The sequence below is a fragment of the Panthera tigris genome, chromosome B3 (assembly GCF_018350195.1).
Source record: "Panthera tigris isolate Pti1 chromosome B3, P.tigris_Pti1_mat1.1, whole genome shotgun sequence".
In the NCBI taxonomy this organism is placed as follows: domain Eukaryota; kingdom Metazoa; phylum Chordata; class Mammalia; order Carnivora; family Felidae; genus Panthera; species Panthera tigris.
Genome location: NC_056665.1, coordinates 143,402,485 through 143,426,107, shown reverse-complemented (window position 1 = coordinate 143,426,107; position 23,623 = coordinate 143,402,485). Strand labels below are relative to the sequence as shown.

Sequence of the window (23,623 nt, the reverse complement as noted above, 5' to 3'; positions counted from 1 at the left end):
AAAGCAGGGATGCTGCTAAACACCTACAATACCCAGGAGAGCACCCCAGACCAAGGTGTCAGTAGCTGTCAGGCCGAGAAACTGACTTAAACCCAACCATATCAATAATTACGTTCAATATAAATGGCCTAAATATGCCAATTATCAGGCCGTCTGGCTGGCTCAGTCAGTAGGGCTTGCGACTCTCAATCTCAGGGTCGTGAGTTCAATCCTCATGCTGGGCATAAAGATTACTTAAAAAGAAAAAAAAAAGCAGGGGCGCCTGGGTGGCTTAGTTGGTTAAACATCTGGCTTCAGCTCGGGTCATGATCTCGCAGTTCATGAGTTTGAGCCTCACATCTGCACTGTAAGCGCAGAGCCTGCTTGGGATTCTCTCTTCCTTTCCCCAGCCCCCTCTCTGCCCCTCCCCTACTTGTGCACGTGCGCTCTCTCTCTCTCTCTCTCAAAATAAATAAACTTAAAAGAAACTAGAGATTGTTAAACTGAATAAAAAAGTAAGACCTGACTTTATGTTATCTTCAAGAAATGCACTTTAGTTATAAAGGCACAGATAAACTAAAGGCAAGAATGGAAAAAGATATACCATGCAAACTCTGATTGTAAGCAAGCAGGAGAGGCTGTACCACCACCCAAGTAGACAAGGAGTATCACCAGAGATAAAAAAAGAGATACTACATAGTGATAAAAGGATCTATTCAATAAATAGATAACAATCCTAAATGTATAAGTACCAAACAATAGAGCTTTAAAATGCATGAAACAACACAACAACCTGACTATATTGAATACCACTGAACTATATACACTTAAAAATGGAAAAATGATAAATTTTATGTTCTGTAGGTTTTACCACAATTTTTAAAAATGCATGAAGCAGAAACGGACAGAAAGACAAATTCACTATTTCTGTTGGTGGATTCAACCCTCCCGTCATGGCAACTGACAGAAGCAGGCTATCGAAGGCCCGGAAGATCGAACCACACTGCTGAGTTAGCGCGAGTCTGCCAAAAAGCAGGACCTGCCAGTGGAAGCAGACACGCGCGACATCTTTCTGGGCAAACCCAGCCGGAAGAGGCGGGGAGAACTGTCAACTCACAGTGCAGGTCTGCGACCCGAGATGGAGACAAGGGAAGGAAGGGGAGTTGCACAGGCTAATCTCCAACCACAGTGCAGTTCTAGAAAGTTGTGGCCTCGCCATCAGGAACCCCCAAGCCAGAGTCACTTGTCAGGAGTCATCAGCTTCATGGGCGTAGGTGTGCCTTGTGTCCCAGCTGCACCCAGTCACAGGCCGGGAGCGCCAGTGGGAAGCGTGGCTCTGGGTGGGCACAGCGGCAGGCTCAGGGCTCCCCAGTTACATACACCCCCGCAGGGAGAGAGGGTAATTGAGATGAGGCTATCACCAAGTGCCACACAGAATAAAAAGACACAGGTGGAGAAAATATTCGAGGCTTATTTTTGACAACTGGATCAGGATACACAAAACCTGTTTTAGAAAACGGAAGGCGCAAAGCCACCATCCATCTTTTTAAACAGTATTTCTATTTCATAAAGCCAATCCTTCATTTAAGATATTATTTACAAATGGGATTTTTACAGGGGCGCCTGTGTGGCTCAGTCGGTTAAGCGTCCAGCTTCGGCTGGGGTCATGATCTTGCAGTTTGTGAGTTCGAGCCCCACGTCAGGCTCTGTGCTGACAACTCAGAGCCTGGAGTCTGCTTCGGATTCTGTGTCTCCCCCCCTCTCTCTGCTCCTCCCCCACTCACGCTCTGTCTCTCTCTCTCTCTCGAAATAAACATTAAAAAATAAAATATATAAATGCATTGCTGATTTACAATGAGATGCACGCTGAAGATTAAGCAATCGTGTTTACTGATGGCTTCCCTGTGCTTGTCGTGTGGACATGAATAACGTGTCCCGTTCAGGGGCTCTCACGGTCCAGGAAAAGGACAAGACCCATCAACACATACAGGAACCAAGCATTACTGTCACTGACACACAGGTACGGGGGGGTCACGGGAAGGACATGGTCAGCTCCGACGGGTATGAGGGGCGGGGCAGACAAGATTGCTGCCTTCACGATGCCAGTTGGCTGAATCCCAAGTGCCTCGTGGCATGGGAGTCTCTCGTTTCCATTTCTACAATGATGAAATATGTTCACATATACAAGACTACATACGACATGACTGTAGACAACTGCTTAGATGGTCATGAAACGAACGTCTACTGAGTCCTGACCCAGCCTGGAAAATGGAACGTCGAGGGCACCTTTGAAGCCCTCTGGGCCCTTCTCCCTACCTGCATACCCTCATGCCACCAAAACCACTATCCTGGAATTGGAATTTATCCCCTTGCTTTTCACAGCTTCATCACATGTGCACGTGCCCTTACGCACTACGGTGCACACACGTGCCCAACACAGACTCAGACTGGTGAGCCAGCACGTGGAGGTTCTGGCCCTCAACCTTCCTGACTCAGAAACTCAGTTTTTTCAGTGTCCTATTGTGTTCAGTGCCCAGGGTGGTTGCCTTGTGGGCATCTCATGCACAAGAAGTTAAAGTTTAAGCCAAAAAGCCAGTTTATTACTTTATAAAGAACTAACGGTCACACAAACCAGAATGCTCACGTACGTAGGACCTGTACATTCTTCCCCCACTGGCTGATGCGCATGGGCAGCAAGTCTTAGTCAAAAGCTGCTTGGCTAGCAGGGAGCAATTTCTGAGCAAGCCACGGTAAGCGTTAGAGCCGGCCATGCCAAGGGGGTCTCAGCTCTCAAAGGGACTCCCAGCTACACGGGTAATTCGGCCCGATTTTTCCCAAGTTACCCAGCAGACTATACGCTCTCTTCCTGCCGTCACATCCTCTTTTCTTCTTCTTCTTCTTTTTAAGTTTATTTATTTTGAGAAAGAGAGGATGAGCAGAGGAGGGGCGGGAGGGGTGGGGGTGGACAGCGGATCTGAAGCGGGCTCCGTGCTGACAGCAGAGAGCCCAACGCGGGGCTAACCTGGGTCAAAGTCGGACGTTTAAGCGACTGAGCCACTCAGGTACCCCTCCCTTTTTCTTTTGATGTGGGGACAGTTCAGTCTTATTCTGGCCTGGGAATCACTCTTCTGTCTCTTTAAGGAGACTCTGTCCATTTCAGGGCTCATCTATCGTATGCTGACTCTTACATTTCCCTCCTTTCCAACTTCCCAGGAGCACTTCTTGTTGCCTTGTGGCAACTTAACCCCCCTCAAAATGGAAATCTAGCGATAAAAAAATTTAAGAAGAGACTGATTTGAAAGAAGCCAGTGATGATTTTCTGAACAAACACTTCACCATCAGGGTAGCATTCCACCAACCTCCTCAGGCTCCTTGGCAGGCGGTTTTCCCTTCATACACAGGACAAAACTGTACGAAGGGGAAGCGTTCTTTGCGAGTGAGCTCATGGGAGCTGTGAAATGTGACAAGGCTTTCTTCATGAGTGTCTCTCGATATGCCAAAGCTTAACCTTTAGGAGAAACTGCTAGCATATCAAATAATAGATCGAAAATACCTAGAAACATTTAAGAAGACTCTAGTAAGATATTCATCAAATTCAAAAGAATTGTTTCACTTTTATCCTTTTACTAACACAGAACCACAGTTTAAAGTTTAAATATTTACATAACTATTTGATGATCCAAAAGTTAAATCAAAGCATCCCTTTTTCTGGAATAATTTCCTTAATTCCATAGGGCAAACTGGAGTAGGGAACATCCACTGGACTTGAAGGAAGTCCCTAGGGCCCGGGACACCACCACTAGAGAAATCTTAGAGACAGAAGGCAGATTACCTACAAAGGAAAACAATTCGATGGCCAGCAGGAGTCCCAGCAGTGGAGATGATGATATAATACGTTTAAAGTGTTGAGACAGAATAAACATCTGAAGTGAGGTAGGGATCAAGTTTCACTTTCCCCCAAATACTCATATCCAAATGTCCCACACCATTTAGTAGAACAACCTTGTAATAGCATCTTTGCAAAACCTCAAGCGATCATATATGTATGGATTTTCTGGGTTCTCTGTTCTATTCTTTTTGATCTGATCTCTTTATCTATTCTTGTGCTAACAACCACAATCAGCTTAATTACTGAAGGTTCATAAGCCTTGCTAACCCAGTAGAGCAACCCCTCCCATCTTGTTCTTTTGCCATTAGTATCTTGACTCTTCTTGAGTCATTACAATTGCAAATACAATTTTAAATTACCATTAGTTAATGAGTTGAAGCAATCCATGCTGAGGATACCAGTGAAACCCTATACCGCAATGCTACTGACATGCCAGAATTTAGATCATAGGATCCTAATTAGTCAGTTAAGCATCCAACTCTTGATTTCAGCTCAGGTCATGATCTCAAGGTCTGTGAGATCGAGTCCCAAGTCGGGCTCTGTGCTGGGCATGGAGTCTGCCTAAGATCCTCTCTCCCTCTCCTTCTGCCCCTACCCTGTTTTCTCTCACGTGCATGCACTCTCTCTGTTGAAATAAATGAGTAAACTTAAAAAAAATATATATATATACACACACACACACACACACACACACACACACACACACACACATACTTAGTAAAAGTCAAGGAAACATTCATAACATTCTGAAGCATGAGTTTCCTGACTGGAAAACATCACAGACATGTTCCCATGCTCAGGCCTCTCCTTCCCTCCACTGGGAATATTCTGCCCCCGCTGTTAACAGCACGTCCATCATGCTGCTCACTGTCTTTGGGTCTCCATTCAGCTGTCACCGCTCAGCGAGCCCTTCCCTGAACTTCCTATTTAAAATTGCAACGCCTCGCGCTGCAGCTCCTCACCCCCTCCTCCACTTTATTCTCCCCTCAGACCCCCTTCTTGTTCGTCTGTGTGTTGGCGGCTCTGGCTCCCCCCTAGACTCCGAGTCCCCTGAGGGCAGGGGCCTTGCCTGCCCTGTTCTGTGCCTCTCCAGGACCTCAAGCGGGCCTAGCACACAGTGAGCACTGGGTACTTTTTTCTTTTTTAATGTTTATTTATTTTTGAAGGAGAAAGAGACAGAGTGTGTGTGGGGTGGGGGTGGGGGGGTGGGGGGCGGTGCAGACAGAGAGGGAGACAAAGAATCCCAAGCAGGCTCCAGGCTCCGAGCTGTCAGCACAGAGCCTGATGCGGGACTCGAACTCACACACCGCGAGATCATGACCTGAGCCGAAGTCGGACACTCAACCGACGGAGCCACCCAGGTGTCCCCGCACTGGGTACTTATTGAATGAACTCCTGGAGACCCAAGTGCAGACAAGCTGCAGAAGTGAGAACCAGGTAGCGCAGAGACTGCTCTGGGGGCGAATCCGTGGAATTTCCGCCATTCACTGAATGCTAAGGAGAGAGGTTATACAATTACTTTCCAAAGAGAAAATCAGAAGCTCAGGTCAACTTATCGTTCCCGTCTGTTCTTACGTATTTCACACCCATATATTTAACAAGTTTATAACATTTTTAAACTCGTTATTAGCTCCTCACAGTTTTTTGTGCTTTTGGCACGAGCTAGAAGAACTTCTTGTGTCTCCATCTGCCCTCTCCCACTAACTCGTGTAGGAAAAAAGGTTTCCAAAAGTATTATTCTTGAAAACACACGACAGGCTGTATTTAGCACATATAAGGTCTGCTTTCCTTCTTTAGAAACAGAACTTCATTTAAAAACATCATCTTTCATCCATGCCATACATGGGTTCATGAGAGGGTAGACTAACTTTTATTTTTATTTACCTTCCTATAAAATCTTAGATTTCCCCTAAATGAAACTAGTTGATGCATCTCTCAATTTTCACTTGGAAATTCCAGAGACTCTGAATCTGGTTTCCACTGTCTTCCAAATCCAGACTTTTGTGGAGGCCCTGCCTTCTCTCATAGGAAGTGAGCATAATGGTCAGGCAACCAGCTGTGTGGCGTGGAGCAGGAATCTTACCATTTCTTTATTTGAAAAACACGGGAATTGTGCCAAATTATTCTTGTTTGTTTGTTTGTTTATTTAGTTTTGCGACAGACAGAGACAGAGCATGAACAGGGGAGGGGCAGAGAGAGAGGGAGACACAGAAGCAGAAGCAGGCTCCAGCCTCTGAGCTGTCAGCACAGAGCCCGACGCGGGGCTTGAACTCATGGACTGTGAGATCATGACCTGAACCGAAGTCGGACGCTCAACCGACCGAGCCACCCAGGCACCCCTGTGCCAAATTATTCTAAGACCTAGCCAGCTCTGAAGACAAAAATGACCAGAACAACAAAACAGTTAATCCATCTCTAGGATCACGTAGCTAATAACCGACAGCCAACACTCAAAACAGAGCTTTGTGTTGTCGTGTTGATGCAAGTAAATACGGGGGCGCCTGGGTGGCTCGGTCAGTTGAGCGTCCAACTCTTGACTTTGGCTCAGGTCGTGCTCTCACAGTTTGTGAGGTAGAGCCCCACATTGGGCTCCGTGCTGACAGTGCACAGCCTACTCGGGATTCTCTCTCTCCCCCTCCCTCTGCCCGTCCCTCACTCACTCTGTCTCTCTGTCGAAAATAAACTTCAGAAACATTTTAAAAAAAAAACCCCAAAACAAGGAAATAGGAAAACATTCTTGTTACCAAAAAATTCTAATGATTCCACCGCATTTAAAGAAAACAAAAAGATACTTCTTCACACCCCCTCCCTTAGCCTACCCCATTCTCAGGCCCCACAGAGATTTAGAGAATCATGATGGAGAGTCAGGAGTGCTCCTGCAGACCTTTTCCCGTATGTTTTACAGACAGATATTTAGCTTTCTTTTCCCACCCCAGTATTCTAATTCCAAATTCCGCGTTCTTTCCAAAACGGAATTTTTATTTTGCACTTCCTTTGTGATTTTCCACAATTACGGGTTTGTATTCTACACCAAATGGGTGCTTGGAAAATGTTTTGGATACTTGGGGCTGTCAAGTTTGGATTTCGGCCCCAGTAAAATACATTTTTTTCTGATCCCTCCGTAAGAGAAAGCCAGCGGACATATACATATAATATATGACTTTTCCTGGAGTCCCCTCTTCATCTGCTGGTTCCAAGAATTTGTACTTGATTCTCCCAAATCTGGGCACCCCTGGTGCTAGGACATCACCTCCTTCAAAGCTCATGGGGCTCATCATAGGATAAAGAGAAAGCTAATTCCAGGTAAAACTCTAAAACTGACGGTCAGGGGTAACTGTAGTTTCATTCTGGGGAACATTACACTCGCTTTTCTCTAAGTTTTTGTGAGTTTGGTGGTGAACTTTAAAAAACAGTCATATAATTATATTTTAAAAAGGACAATACAATGGTATCAATAAGCCACATGTGTTTTATAAAAGAGAACTGGATTGAAATGCAACCCGGGTAAAGGGTCTGAATTCACACTTGGCCCCTAGCCCACACAGCCCACAAGGGTCCCAGAGCTGACCCTGCCCCAGAAGCAGGTTCCAGCCTACAGTCTCATGTGCGAGGCCCCACCCGCCTTTCTGGCCTTAACCCTCGCTGCTCCATATCCTTGCCCTGTGTTCCACTTCCATCCAAATACACTTTCTGGAACACACACACACACACGTGCGCGCGTGCTCCAACACTACACCTTAATGCCAAAGATGACCTAGCAGTGAATTAAAACCTAAGGGGCTAGCAAATGTACCCTGCAGTGTTAGAGGTCAGAAGAGCAGGCACCCGCGAGAGGAGTACTGACTGGCAGCCGGCGCTGGGAGTCCACTGGACTGCTGAAGACGTTCTGCATCTTGATCTAGGGATCACACGGCTGTACAACTAGGCTAATTCGCCAAGTTGTACATTTGAAATTTGTACGCTTTATGTCAAGTACACTTCAACTAAAAACTGAGAAAACAGAGTGCGACAGAGAACCAAAGTCTGCTCTACTTTAAACTTGTTGAGACACGTTTTATGACCCAGAATATGGTCTCAGTGAACGTTCCACGTTTACTTACGAAGAACACACGCTCATCTGCTGTTGGGTGGAACGTTCTGTAAATGTCAATGAGACAATGTCAGCTGATAGTGTCACTCAGCTCTTCTATATTTCTATATCCTTGAGAGACGAGTGCTGAAGTCTCCAACTAGAATTGTGGATTTCTTGATTTTTCAGTTATGAGACTTTTTGCTCCGTCTATTGTGGAGTTTGCTTGTTAAGGTACCTACACGTAAGGCTGCTGTGTCTTTTCCAACGGAATGGCTCTCTTTAACCCTAGTTATTTCTTTGCTCAGACTACTTTGATATTCACATCGCCACTCCAACTTTCTTTTAATTAGCATTTACATGACATACCTTTCTCCATCCTTTTAATTTTTTTTTAATGTTTATTCATTTCTGAACAACAGATAGAGACAGAGCACAAGCAGGGGTGGGGCGGAGAGAGAGGGGGACACAGAATCTGAAGCAGGCTCCAGGCTCTGAGCTGTCAGCACAGAGCTCAACGCGGAGCTTGAACTCACGGACCACAAGATCATGACCTGAGCTGAAGTCGGACGCTTAACAGACTGAGCCACCCAGGTGCCCCCATCCTTTTAATTTTTAATTGAGTTTCTTATGAACAATATATAGTTGGTTCATAATTTTTTTCTCCATTAGAGTAACTTCTTTTAATTGATAAGTACAGATCATTTCCACTTAATTATTGATACATTTTAATCAGGTCTATCATTTTGTTTTCTTTTTTCTTTTTTTACTGTTTATTTCTTCTGAAAGAGAGAGACAGAGTATGAGTGGGAAAGGGGCAGAGAGAGAGGGAGACACAGAACCTGAAGCAGGCTCCAGGCTCTGAGCTGTCAGCACAGAGCCTGATGCAGGGCTTGAACCCTTGAAATGTAAGATCATGACCTGAGCCGAAGTCGGACGCCCAACTGACTGAGCCACCCAGGCACTCCTAAACACAAAAGTCTTGTCTAAAGACGTCCATAAAAGCCCACTAACTACAGGAATAGTAGAGCCACACCAGGCCATGAGGGAGAAGCCATAACTCAGTCACCTTGGGAGTCTCTCACAACAGCCGCGTACTCAATAAACCACAGATATTGACTAAGTAGGTGAGTTTGACGATGATGTGTCGATATTTATTTAGTGCCTACCAGCATCTACAATACACAGACATGCAATGCCTGAAGTCAACCAACACAGAACAGAGGTTGGCTGAGATTCTAACAGCAATGTTCTATAAGGAGAGACCTTATTTCAGACGTACCTGTTTGGGTAGCTAGCCAATACTGATACTAGTCCTTTCTTCATAATAATTTCAGCACAATAACTAGAGATCATTTAACCGAGTCAGTCAAGGTACCCTGAGAAACAAAAATATGTAGAAGAAAGTACCAACTTCCAAAGTTTTCTGTTACATATTAACACTAAAATGTTCTCTTTTAAAGTGGTGCTAAACTTCTAGAGGCAGGGGGAAAAAAGTAAAAACAAAAATAAACCAACGTCTTTAGCTATATCCCACTTCAATTAAAGATGGTTTTCAAGTAGTGTTTGGGTGAGATACCGAGGCCAAATCGGAAGTAAATTACCCCATCCTAGGAGACACGAGCGTGTCCAACGTCGGCCATGCCTCTTGCATACTAAGGAGTAAAGAAAAGCAAGACTCACCTCAAAGTTGTACTTCTTCATCTGGTTGAGGTGTCTGCAGTACAGATAGAGCATGCCGATGCTGCTGCCCACCGCGATGTAGTCCCCATTGGTGTCGAGAGCTGTGAGGTAGACCACGACGGAGCGGAAACCCTTCTGCACCTTTGTGGGAATGGCATTGAGGAGATAGTACAAAGGGCAGAACTCTCTGAAGGTGACCGGTTCCGATACTGATGCCATGGCCGAGGTTTCCGCAGATGATCTTCAGGCAGGAGAAGGAACGTTTGATTGGCATCTGGGGAAACCTGGGGGCTAAAGAACAAGACGTTGTAATTCTTTCAACGTCTGGTCACGCCAAAGAGAAGTCATGTTTAGCGGTGGGCTCGAGGAACTTGCAGGTGGGCTTATTTCAGCTAATTACAGCTGCGGCTTATTTCAACGGAGAAAGTAAACCAGGTGTCATTAAGATCACTTTGAGCACTTTATTTATTTTAATTTTTTTTTTAACGTTTATTTATTTTTGAGACAGAGAGAGACAGAGCATGAACGGGGGAGGGTCAGAGAGAGGGAGACACAGAATCCGAAACAGGCTCCAGGCTCTGAGCTGTCAGCCCAGAGCCCGACGCGGGGCTCGAACTCACAGACCGCGAGATCGTGACCTGAGCCGAAGTCGGATGCTCAACCGACTGAGCCATCCAGGCGCCCTCGAGCACTTTAATTCAACGTGCACGTCAGTATGTACTGGCCTCTATAATTTACACTGTGCTAATAAATACTACGGAGAAACAGAAAGAATATTAGAAACAGTTCTTATTCTCGAGCAGTTTATGATCTAGCCAGGCAGGCAAAAGAAACAGTGAAGAGGGGCGCCTGGGTGGCTCAGTCGGTTAAGCGTCCGACTTCGGCTCAGGCCACGATCTCACGGTCCGTGAGTTCGAGCCCCGCGTCGGGCTCTGGGCTGACGGCTCAGAGCCTGGAGCCTGCTTCAGATTCTGTGTCTCCCTCTCTCTCTGCCCCTCCCCCGTTCATGCTCTGTCTCTCTCTGTCTCAAAAATAAATAAACGTTAAAAAAAAAATTAAAAAAAGAAAAGAAACAGTGAAGACACACAAAACCACATGTGATTGGGTGCGAAGCTGTAGGTCTTGATAAGCGGGAGAGAGTAGTGGGAAAGGCTTCACTGGAAACATCCTGAAGTACAAAGCTCGTGAGGACGGACGGAACATGAAGAGAAAGAGGAAAGCCATTGTCCCAGGAGGACAACGAACCAGTCCTGGTGTGGAAATACACTCGCTGTGTCGAGACAGCAGAGAAGCACGTCCCCCAGCTGGATGCCTGCAGCCCCCTCGACGCTCGGAGCCTCCGCGATGCACCTGCTCCACCCTGACACCCGCGCCTCTCGGCACTCTGAGTTCAAAGCCTCCCGCAATAAAGAGACTCGGTCCTCACACAGTGTGTTGTCATTCATGAAGGGTTCAGCCACTCATTTACTCCTTGTCCCACCTGTGAGATCAGTGGCGTCACCTCCAACTCTGAGAAGAAGGGCCTGAGGACCCAAGGGTCACAAGACTGGCCCGTGACCACAAAGCCGAGACCCGGGTCCAGGTCCGGAGTCTTCCCAGTCGCGCCATCACAGCTCTGACAGACAAGCAGCAGCTACAGGCGGTGCCCGATCCTGATCAGAGCTGGAGGGGTATATTCTAGCCCTTCAGTTCTACGGAGACTTTAAGCCCCTCTAGTAAGAACTCGTTAGGATCCCGGATCTGCGGTCTGCTGAATGGCCGCTTTTTGATTTCTATAAAGCTGACCGACCAACTTCAAGTTCTCTTACAACGAAACTCACACCCGACTCGTTCTCACCCAGGGGCCCCAACACCGGGCTGTCCCTCCCACCTGGAATGCTCTCTGTCCAGGTGTCACTCAGATTTTGCTCCTTCTCAGCATACGGGTGTCTGCTACAATGTCCCCTTATGCACGGGGTCCCACCTGACCGTCCCCCACAATGCGCTTCCTACCACCACCACCAAGCACTCTCTGCTCCCCTCTCTCTGCTTTACTTGCTCACACTTCTTCTTCCTTCTCTTTTCACTGGCCGTCTCTGCCTGACCCCCTCTACCATCACCGGTCTGTAAGGCCCACAGGAGCAGGGCCACGTCTGCCTCACTCACCTCTGTAGCCCCCAGCACCTAGAAAAGGATCAGGCATATCAGAGGCACTCAGGAAGTATTTGCTGAATAGATGAATGAGTTGTGTACGAGGAAAATCTGCAAGGAAGGAAGGAGTGACAGGAGCGGAAGACCAACAAAATAATCCCTTTTTCTCCAATCTTGCCTCAACTCACTGCAGGAATAATACGCCCCTGGATCTCTGTGGCATACCCAGCGATCCAAGCATTTTCAGATTCCTGTTTCATTTGATAATCACAATAGTCGATACGAAGAAGCAAGCAGTGTAATTTGTGAGAGCTCCCCTAATGGTAATAATAAGAATCACATCCCTCTGTGATGGTTAAGAAAATTGACTGGGGCCCCTGGGTGGCTCAGTTGGTTGAGCAGCTGACTCTTGATTTCGGCTCAGGTCATGATCCCAGGGTTATGGGATCGAGCCCCATGTTGGACTCTGCGCTGAGCATGGCGCCTGCTCAAGATATTCATTCTCTCTCTCTCTCTCTCTCTCTCTCTCTCTCTCTCGGCACCTGGGTGGCTCAGCCAGCTAAGCATCTGACTCTTGATTTTGGCTCAGGTCATGATCTCACAGTTCGTGGGTTCGAGCCCCGAGTTGGGCTCTGTGCCGACAGAGTGAAGGCTGCTTGGGATTGTTTCTCTCTCTCTCTCTCTCTCTCTCTCAAAATAAACAAATATTAAAAATATATATATATTCTCTCTCTCTGCCCCTCTCCCCCTCTCGTGCGTGCTCTGTCCCTCTCTAAATTTCTTTTTTAATCTTAAAAAAAAAAGAAAGAAAATTGACTGATACATCCCTTTGTAGCAGAGGTTGAAGCTCTGGGAGGTTCCGAAATGTGCCCAAGCTCACATAGCTTCAGTGTATGTGCCGCTGAAGTGAGCACACACATAGCTTTAAATGGCTGACGCAACAGGCATCTGGATGGTGAATGCTGTGCCGTCCATACAGCAGCACGGTTCATAAACCTATAACTAGGCAAGGGCAAGACTAATCCTTGATTTATGCGAGTACTCCAGAAAGGTGGGCGAGACTCAGATGATGCAGGAATCAAATGAAAATGAAATGGCCTCATGCACTCAAGTGAAAACCGTTGCTGACAGATACCACGGGAAAGGAGGTAGATCGCTTAAGGACATGGGACAATAATCCAAAATGCAAAGAATGACAATAGCAACAGCACTAATCGCTAATGCTATTACTTCATAGAAACTATCCTTAGCACACTAACCCATTAAATCCTCGCCAAATCAGGACCACTGTTATCTCCATTGTACAGATGAGGACACTGTTGCTATTTCAACAATCTTTCCATCTTCAAGCGTAAGGCAGCACAGGAGCAGTTAAAGGCTTTGTTTCCTTGATGGGCGTGTACATGCGAACACACCGAGAAGCCATAATTTATACAAAGTTTTTAAAATGAAACTTTTTTTAAACAGTTATAAATGTTCACCGTCAAAAAACTGAGGGGTGCCTAAGTGGCTCAGTCAGTTCGGTGTCCAACTCTTGATTTCGGCTCAGGTCAGGATCCCACAGTGGTGGGATTGAGCCCCACGTTGGGCTCTGTGCTGAAGGTGGAGCCTACTTAAGATTCTTCTCTCTCTCTTTCTCTCTCTCTGTCCCTCTCATCTCCCCACCCCCAGCTCGAAGGCAGGCACACTCTATCTCAAATTAACAAAAAAAACTGAGGGGCGCCTGGGTGGCTCAGTCGGTTAAGTGTCCAACTCTTCGTTTCAGCTCATGTCATGATCTCATGGTTCATGGGTTCGAGCCCCACATCGGGCTCTGCGCTGACAGCTCAGAACCTGCTTGGGATTCTCTGTCTCCCTCTCTGCCCCTCCCCCCTTCTCTCAAAACAAACTTTAAAATTTTTGAAGTATGGAAAATTACAAAGAACTAAATAAATGGCATTAATAATCCCATTGTACGGGGGTGCCCAGGTGGCTCAGTCGGTTGAGTGTCCGACTTTGGCTCAGGTCATGATCTCACGGCTGGTGAGTTGAGTCCCGCGTCGGGGAGTCTGTGCTGACAGCTCAGAGCCTGGAACCTGCTTGGGATTCTGTGTCTCCCTCTCTCTCTGCCCCTCCCCTGCTCACGCTCTGTCTCTCTCTCTCTCTCTCTTTCAAAAATAAATAAAACATTAAAAAAATAATAATCCCATTGTACAGAGACATGCTATATCTACAGGTAGTGACAGACACACATGTGCAGACACACACAGCTTTTCACTTTATAAACCAGAAGCATTTGCCATTTCATTAAATATTCCGCCAGAACATGATTTTTAATCTGTACAGAAAAGCTTCAGTGAACACGCTATATGCATAAACCAAAATCTTCCGAACCAAAATGTTCTAATTTCTGCTTTAGTGGACGAGACCTCCTGGGAAGCAAGTGGAAGGACTAAGCACTTCACAAACGTCAGCTAGTACTATTTCCTCCTTTCAAAGCCATTTTCCTCAAAGCAGCTCTGTCGAATTTAAAAATTCATTCCCTTGATCTGATACCATTCACTTGTCAGCTCCATAATCTCCATACGAAGGAATCTGAGACTGCGGCCTGGTTACAAGGGGCCGGAGGATACACCTCGAAACTCATCTGCAGGGCAGGTACACTATTCTAGCTTGGATTATACGTTTACTTGCGGTGGCTCAGGAGGTATTCGTGGAAGGACAGAGTCCCTGGAATCATCTCTTTGGCGCAATCAACAATAACACTATCAACTTCAAAAATGTGTAAGGATCCCTTCACTTGCAGGCCCCAGCACAGATTAAAAATTATCACAATTCTGTGGCAGATAATGGGCAGTATAATCAAATTTTGAATCAATTTTTGGGGCTGAAATCCTAGCATTCGTGCCTGACTTCTCCCTCTCCTTTACCCCCAGAGCAACCCCTCACCTCGTTCCATCTACTCTATCGCCTAACCTACCTCACACCTGGCCCCTTCTCACCAGCTGTGGCCATGACCAGGAGGAAGCCATCACGTGTCTCACCTGGGCCTCTGCGACATTCTTCTAATGCCTGCTCTCCTGCTCCCACAGCTGCCCTCTAGAACCTAAGCTCACACACAGCAGTGGGAATGAACTCTGTGACTTCATCGGAATTAAAAACTTTCGTGCTCCAAAAAACACCACCAAGACACTGAAAAGACTACTCACAGAATTGGCAAAAATATTTGTTAATCACATATCTCATAATGCATTTGTATCCAGAACATATAGAGAACTCTTAAAAATCAATAACAAAAAGACAATTCTTAAATGGACAAAGGATCCGAATACATGTTTCTCCAAAGAAGACATAAAAGTGGCCAATAATATGGGGCACCTGGGGGGCTCAGTCAGTTGAGCATCTGACTTCAGCTCAGGTCATGATCTCACAGTTTGTGAGTTCAAGTCCCGTGTTGGGCTCTCTGCTGTCAGCCCAGAACCTGCTTCGGATCCTCTGTCCCCCTCTCTCTGCATCTACCCTGGTTGCACTCTTTCTCTCTCTCTAAAATAAACAAACATTAAAAAAGTGGCCAAGAAGCACAACAAAGATGCTCACCATCATTAATCATCAGGGAAATGCAAAATGAAACCACAATGAAACATCACTTTAAACACTAGGATGGCTATAATAATAATAAAAAAAGATATGTGTTAATAAGAATGTGAAGAAACTGAAACCCTCATACGTTGCTGGTAGAAAATAAAATGATGCAGCCACTATGAAAGGGCCTAGCAGCTCTTCAAAGGTTAAACAGAGTTACCACATGACCCAGCAATTCTACTCCTAGTTGTATATCCAGGAGAAATGAAAACATATGTCTACACAAAAATTTGTCCACAAATGTTCATAATATTACCTTCATAATAGTAAAAATTTAAAACAACACCAATTGTCCATCAAAACAACAGTATATCCACACCATGGAATATTATTCAGCAATAAAAAGGAATGAAGTTCTGATCCATGCATAACACGATGAACCTTGAAAACATGATGCTAAGTGAAAGAAGCCAGACACACAAGACCACATACTGATTCCATTTATATGAAATGCCCAGAATAAGCAAACCTAAAGAGACAGAAAGTAAATCAGTGACAGCCTAGGGCTGGAAGAAGATGGGAATGTGGGTGGAGGTGACTGTTAAATGGTATGGGGTTTCTTTTTAGAATGACGACAAAACTCTAAAACTGATTGTATTGATGATTACATATCTCCACGAATACACTAAAAACCACTGAACTATATACTTTATTTTTTAAATACTTTGCACAAGTTTTTCTTAAAGTTTATTATTTTGTGAGAGAGAGAGCAAGCGGGGAAGGGGCAGAGAGAGAAGGAGAGACAGGATCCCAAGGAGGCTCCACACTGTCCACACAGAGTCCCATGCGGGGCTCAAACCCACGAACCGTGAGATCATGACCTGAGCCAAAACCAAGAGTCGGATGCTTAACCAACTGAGCCACCCAGGCGCCCCAACTTGTACACTTTAAATGGGTAAATTATATGGCATGTAAATTATACCTCAATAAAATTATTGCAAAAAGAAGAAAAAGAAGGAACAGCTCTCCAACACCTATTCATCCTAAAAACTTCAGTAAACTAGGAATAGAGAGAAATTTCCTCAAGTGGACAAGAAATACCTATAAAAAAACAACAGCTAATAGCACACTTAACGGTGAGAAACTCAAAGCTTCCCCACTGTGATCAGGTGCAAGGGAAGGAGCTCCCTATCTCACCACTCCTTTTCAACATCACACTGGAAGTCCTAGCCAATGCAATAAGACAAGAAAAAGACACGAAAGATAGAGTAGAAAAGAATAAAACTGTCTTTGCAGATGACATAATCATCTATGTAGAAAGCCTGAAAGAATCAACAAAAAAACTGAAACTAATAAGCAATCATAGCAAGGTGATGATACAAGCTTAACATACAAAAGCCAACTGCTTTCCTATATACCAGCAATGAACAAGTGGAATTTGAAATTAAAAACACAATTCCATTTATATTAGCATTCCCCCAAATGAAATACTTATGCCTAAATCTATCAAAATACGTATAAGATCAATATGAAGAAAACTACAAAACTCTCACGAACAAAATCAGAGAACCAAATAAATGGAAAGATACCCCATGTTCATGGGTAGGAAGATTTGAAACTGTCCAGATGTCAACTCTTCCCAACTTGATTTACAGTTGGGAATGCAATCTAAATCAAAGTCCAGGCAAATTATGTTGTGGTTATCGACAAAACTATTTTAAATTTACATGGAGAAGCAAAGAACCAGAATAGCCACGAGCCAACACAATACTGAAGGAGAAGAACAAAGCTAGAGGACGATACTACCTGACTGCCAAACATACTCTAGAGCTATAGTAATCAAGGCAGTGTGGTATTGGCAGAACAAATAAATCAACAGAACAAAATACAGAGCCCAGAAACAGACCTGCCCAAATATAATTAACTGATCCCTGACAAAGGAGCCAAGGCAATGCAATGGGGCACATGTTGTCTTTTCAACAAACAGCGCTGGAACAAGCAGACATCCACATGCAAAAAACAAAGAAAGAAAGAAGGAAGGAAGGAAGGAAGGAGAAAAAGAAAGCAAGAGAAAAAGAAAAAAAAGCAATCTAGATACAGAGCTTATACCCTTCACAAAAATTAACTCAAAATGGATCACAGGCTTAAATGTAAAACACAAAACTATAGGGGCACCTGGGTGGCTCAGTCGGTTAAGCGACTGACTTTGGCTCAGGTCATGATCTCGCGGTTTGTGGATTCAAGCCCTGCGTCGGGCTCTGTGCTGACAGCTCGGAGCCCGGAGCCTGCTTCCAATTCTGTGTCTCCCTCTCTCTCTGCTCCTCCCCCGCTCACACGCTGTCTCTCTCTCAAAAATAAATGAAGATTAAAAAAAAATTTTTTTTTTAAACACAAAACTATAAAACTCCTACAAAATAACACAGGACAAAACCTGGATGACGTTGAGTATGGTGATGACATTTTATTTTATTTTACTTCACTTTAAGTAGGCTCCATGCCCAGTGTGGAACCCAATGCAGGGCTTGAGTTCATGGCCCTTGAGATCAAGACCTGAGCTGACATCAAGAGTTGGACGCTGAACTGATTGAGCTACCCAGGCATCCCATGGTGATGACATTTTTAGATACAACACTAAAGGTATGATCCAAGGAAGAAATAACTGAGAAGCTAGACTTCATTAAAACTAAAAAATTCTGCAAAAGAAAATGTCAAGAGAATGAGAAGACAAACCACAGACTGGAAGAAAAGATTTGCAAAAGACACATTTGATAAAGGACTGTTACCCAAACCGTATGAAGAACTCTTAAAACTCAACAATAAGAAAACAAACAACCAGGTTAAAAAATGGACCAAAGACCTAATAAGACACCTCACCAAAGAAGATCTACAGATGGCAAATAGGCACATGAAAAGATGTTCCACATCATATGTCATCAGGGAAATGCAAATTAAAATAAGATACACATGGGGCACCTGGGTGGCTCAGTCGGTTGAGCTTCCGACTCTCGATTTTGGCCCAGGTCATGATCACAGACAGGGTCCTAGGATCAGGCTCCACACTGACTGCTTAAGAGTCACTCGCTCTCTCCCTCTGCCCCCTCCCCCACTCGTGCACCCTCTAAAATAAAGAAAAAAATTTTAATTAAAAAAAATGAGATGCACGCCTATTAGAAGAGCCAAAATCCAGAACACTGACAACACCAGATACTGGTGAGGATGGTCCAACAGGGACTCTCATTCATTGCTGGTGGGAATGCGAAATGGTACGATCACTCTGGAAGACCATCTGGTGGTTTTTGTACAAAGCTAAACATAACCTGGGGCACCTAGCTGGCTCAATCCATACGGCATGCAACTCTTGATCTTGGGATCGTGAGTTTGAGCCCCATGTTAGGCTAGAACCTACTTAAAAAAAAAAAAAAACTAAACATAATCTTATGATATGATCCAGCACTTAGATACCCTGGTATTCACCTAAAGGAGCTGAAAACGTACATTCACACACAGACCTTTACTCAGATATCTATGGCAGCTTTACTCATAATTGTCAACAGTTGCAAGCAGCTAAGATGTCCTTTAGTAGGTGCATGTATAAATCAACTGTGGTCCATTCAGAAGACAGAATGTTATTCAGCGTTAAAAATACATGGGCTATTAAATCATGAAAAGACAGAAAGGAACCTTAAATGTGTATTAATGAAAGAAGCCAATCTGAAAAGGCCACATCCTCTATTATTCCAACTATGTAACATTCTGGAAAAGGCAAAACACTATGGAGACAGTTAGAAGATCAATGGTTGTCAGGGGTGGCGGGGGAGGGGATGAAAAAACAAAAGCACAAGATTTTTAGGGCAGTGAAAATACTGATACCATAATGGCAGATATGTGCCATTTTACATTTGTCCAAACCCACAGAATGTACACCACCAAAAGTGAGTCCTAATGTAAACTACGGACTCTGGTTGATTATGATGTGTCCGCGTAGTATCATCAATTGTAACGAACGTCCCACTCTGGTGGGGGATGCTGACAACGGGGGAGGCGGTGTAAGCGCAGGGACAGGGGTATATAAAGTATTTCTGTACCTTCTCTTCAACTCTGCTGTGAACCTGAAACTTCTCTGAAAAGATAAAGTCTTTCTTTTTTTAATGTTTATTTATTTATCTTGAGAGAAAGAGCATGTGCACGAGCGGGAGGGGGATCAAGAGTTGGAAGACACCCAGGTGCGCCCCCCCTTTCAAGTTTCTTTTTTTTTTTTTGACATTTTATTTATTTTGGGGAGAGAGAGAGAGTGTGTGTGTGATTGGAGAGGGGCAGAGAGAGAGGGAGACACAGAATCTGAAGCAGGCTCCAGGCTCTGAACTGTTGGCACAGACCCTGACGCGGGGCTCGAACCCACGAACCACGAGATCATGACCTGAGCCGAAGTTGGCCGCTTAACCGACTGAGCCACCCAGGCACCCCAACGCCCCCCTTTTTAAAAAGAGTTCTCTGAAAGAGAAATGGGTGCATCTCATACAACCCATCCCATTCAAAATCCTTCAGGGGTCCCCCAGGGCTCAAATAACCAAATGCCTTTCGGTGGCCTCATCAGGCTCTGTGCCGCCAGCCTTCCTGGCTCCCCCATCACATCCCCATCCCTCCCCACCTGGCCACCAAGCTCTTGCGGCACTGGCCCCCTCTGTCCCTCCTCAGGCCTCTATCCCCTCTACTCCAATGATCCTTTATCTGACCCCACAAACCTGCCTTCGCAAAGGCCCTCCCTGGGCAGATGGCTTGTAGTCCCTCCACCCCTCTTCCCTGTCCTGTCACCTTGTGTACGTCCTTCGTGATTCTCATTGCAACCTTCAGTCACTTTACCTGCTAAGCAGTTCAATGATCTCTCATGAAAATATACGCAACAAATGTAAACCCCAGTACCTAACAATATCTTTGGCACAGAGCAGATATTCAGTAAAGATTTGCTGATTGAATAAATAAGATGTTAATTTCAGGTCTTACTGCAAAATAATATTCTCAATCCAATCTTTTTTTTTTTTTTTTTTAATGTTTACTTTTTGAGAGAGAGAGACAGAGAATGAGCAAGGGAGGGCAAAGAAAGAGAGGGAGACCCAGAATCCAAAGCAGGCTAGGCTCCAGGCTCCGAGCTGTCAGCATAGAGCCTGATGCCGGGCTCGAACTCACAGACCGTGAGATCATGACTCGAGCTGAAGTCGGACGCTTCACCGACTGAGCCATCCAGGTGCCCCTCAACCCAATCTTTAAAATCAATAATGCTTCCTTGGTCACATATATTTCCATTAAAAGTACAAAACATCACTCTACAACATTCTTCCAGTGAGGATGCTTCTCCCCACAATGGCGCCTACCATCGACCCCATCACTGGAAGGGTGTCAGCCGCTCTCCATGCTGACAGCAAGCACCCTGATGCCACCTTGGTGGGCCGCTTTTCAAAACTGGAGCAAGGACTACAATGTACAGTCTACACCATTCACTCAGTACAGGAACCCTGCACTGCCAGAGCACTCCACAACTCAGATGCTTTAAGGACTGTCTCCAAAATCTCCAGGAAGACAATCAGTATCCCTGTTGTACAATCTATTTTTGAAGTCTGGCTACAGCATCCATCACTCCTTCAAGTGTTAAAATCTCATGGCTGAGCACAATGGGAATGAAGTCATTTATCTCCCAGACGAATGTCACTGCCCCGCTGCCATGCCTGTTGGCTGGCTGGCCGGTGCACACAGGCTATCGCCTCACGGAAGCGTAGAAGGAGAACATTTTTTAAAAAGATGTGTATCTAGCCTGGTGCCAGGCCACCCTTCCTTCCACACACTCTACCCCGCAGCTGCAATGAGCTTCCCAGCACAGGCCCTGAACACACCAGGACCTGTTCGTCTTTGCAAAGGCCTCTTCCTCCCTTCCCGCCCCCCTCCCCCCACACACACCCTGTAAGAACTCGTTCTCCCCTGGGAAACCTTCACAGCCTCTCTCTAACAGTTGGTCTTTCTCTGCTTTCGGAGAACACTGAGCACCTCGTCATCACACGGCACCTCATCTTTAGTTGTCTAGCTTCTTTCCTGGATTCTTTCTTCCCCCACATCCTTCTAGTCTACACACCTTGTGGTGCTTCGAAAGACCACTGGCGCACGGTACAATCAGCACTCGACACCTATTTGTAAACTAAGCTCTCAGAGCCCGAAGCCAGGATCCCCTAAGCATGATTTTCCAAAACATAAGACCATTCTACCTCAGCTGCACCCACCATCATGCAAAACCTCGTTGGTCTCTGGAGTCCAGGTCTTAGTGAACCTGACCACACACTTCGAACAACAGCTCGCGTCTACCTCAGCAGAGCTGGGAACTCTTCCCTCCTGATTCTACCAAGCTCCTTGTGCTTCACTGTATCTAGAAATCTCTCCAGGATTGACACCAAAGCTCGTTTTCCTTATGTGTATAACTGTTACCTGATCGGCCCTTCACTTTTCCAAGTTCAATCGACTGCTCCTCCTGACGACTGCTACCTTCCTTTTTTCCCCACGAAGTTCCAGTAGCCGTTCTGTCCAAACTACACGGAAGCTAATATAAAATGACCTTCCTCAAACCTGAAGTGTTACCTTTCTAAAATGGAAAGCAGATCCAGAAGAAGACAATCTTCTATTGAAAATGATGATGTGGCCACAAAATAACTTAAACCCAACAAAAGCTACTGGCTAGTCACTCCTCCAGGGGGACTATCCTTATCCCAACTTCCCCAGCATGGTCTCGGGTAAAGCAGTCCCTACACCCGCACCTGCTGGTTCTCCAACTAGAAAGCTCCCTGAGGGTAGGGACTAGAACCACAGCATCCCTAGAGCCTGGTATGTGGCAGGCATACAAGGGACTCAAATAATACCTGCTGAATGAACCAACAGGGGATGTAAGTTGGGTTATCCAAAAAAAAAAAAAAAAAAAAACCCACAAGGTCAGAGGCTTATCGAGGTGCACTCTGCTGGGTGTAAGAAAGTACAAACAGCCTTGCAGCTTAGGAGACCGGGAGACACTGGTGACGACACAGAATACAGGGGCTTTCCTCCCAGATTCTGCTCCCAGTGGGTTTACAGGAAGGGAGCCAACCCCAAGTGCAACTCATCCCTCCAGCAGGTAAGGCAAATGTGCACCCAGGCTGGGAACCCACATTCTGCCAACAGATGGAATAGAAGGAACGGGATAAAATTCCTGAATCTCAGCGGGAAAGTGAGGGAGAAGAAAGGGCAGGGAAGAGGAACGGGAGGACAGCATGTGGGTAACTCAGCAGGGGCTACCCTTTACCGCAATGTGTCAGGTGCCAGCCAGGCTCGGTGCTTAGCGCTTTACTCGCACGGACCCGCTGGATCCTCCCACCAAGACAGAGGTAGAAACTATTATCATCTCCGTTTTACAGATGATGAAACTGCAGCCTGGCGAGGTGGTATCACTTGCCCCGAGCACACAGCTAGGAAGGGGCAGTGCTGTGACCTGAACCCGGGTCTCACTCCACGGTACCCCATTCTTTACGTCGCAGGACCTATTCTGCCTCCCAGACCCTCAAACAGGACTGAGGGAGGAGTCCTTCATTTACCCATTTAACGAACACCTACGGAGCACCTAGTAGGTGTGTGCCAAGGTCTGTGCCGGCAGTGCTGGCGCGCGGAGGAAGGCAGCGGACTGACAGGGTCGGGGGACAGAACGCAACGTCAATCACGAGACAGCGGCGCTGGGAGCCGCGGGCCGGCAGGCAGAGGGACGAGGGACGAGGGACGAGGGACGAGGGTGCGGCAGAGGGAGGGAAGGCGCGGAGTGGGAGGAGCGAGGGCCCGGGGATGGGGCCGGCCGGCCAGCGGGGCCGAGGACGTGTGGGCAACCACCGCTCCCCTCCGGGGACCACTGGATTCTGCCAGACCAGCGTGGCGCCTCGAGTGTTGTGGCATTCGGGCTCGGCTACCCGCCGGGGCGACGCGGGGGGCCGGGAGCGGGGGCGAGATGGGCAATGCGACCCTGAGGCGCCGAGGCGAGCGAAGGGCGGCCTGGGGGAGGTGTGAGCGGCGGCGGGGAGGCCGAGGAAGGGGCGCGGGCCGGGAGGCGGGGGCAGTGGGGCCCACGGCGGCGTCGCCGGACTCACCTCCCGCGACGGCCCCTCCGGACTCGTCGGTCCGGCTCGGCCGGAGGAGGCGGGGACGGACTCCGGGCCGCGGGGGCTGCCGGGAGCCCGTTCCCTGGGCAACCGGGCCGACACTGCCGAGCGACAGCCGGAAGCTGAGCGGCGGAGCCACAAGCGGCAGCACGCCTGCTA

The 23,623-nt window shown here is 46.5% G+C and overlaps 1 protein-coding gene and 1 non-coding gene across 7 annotated transcripts in view; one reads left to right on the top strand and one right to left on the bottom strand.

Moving 5' to 3' along the window:
• The window catches only part of TECPR2 (tectonin beta-propeller repeat containing 2), a 106,414-nt gene extending 82,866 nt beyond the window's left edge, over positions 1 to 23,548 (bottom strand). For 3 of the 6 annotated variants that reach the window (XR_006219113.1, XM_042990605.1, XM_042990607.1), the window contains exons 1-2: positions 23,453 to 23,547; positions 9,621 to 9,911 (exon numbers count right to left, since the gene is read on the bottom strand). Coding sequence is in view for 2 of the 6 variants with exons in the window: in XM_042990605.1 (XP_042846539.1) it covers positions 9,621 to 9,839 (219 nt within the window). In the remaining 4 variants the exon portion in view is untranslated. Of the gene's footprint in view, positions 1 to 9,620; positions 9,912 to 23,452 lie in introns of those variants that run through there. The other 3 variants (XR_006219112.1, XR_006219114.1, XM_042990606.1) reach the window with 2 other exon arrangements.
• Positions 152 to 224, top strand: TRNAE-CUC. The gene has a single exon. It is a non-coding gene; the product is annotated as a tRNA-Glu (tRNA).
• Positions 23,549 to 23,623: the final 75 nt, after the last annotated feature.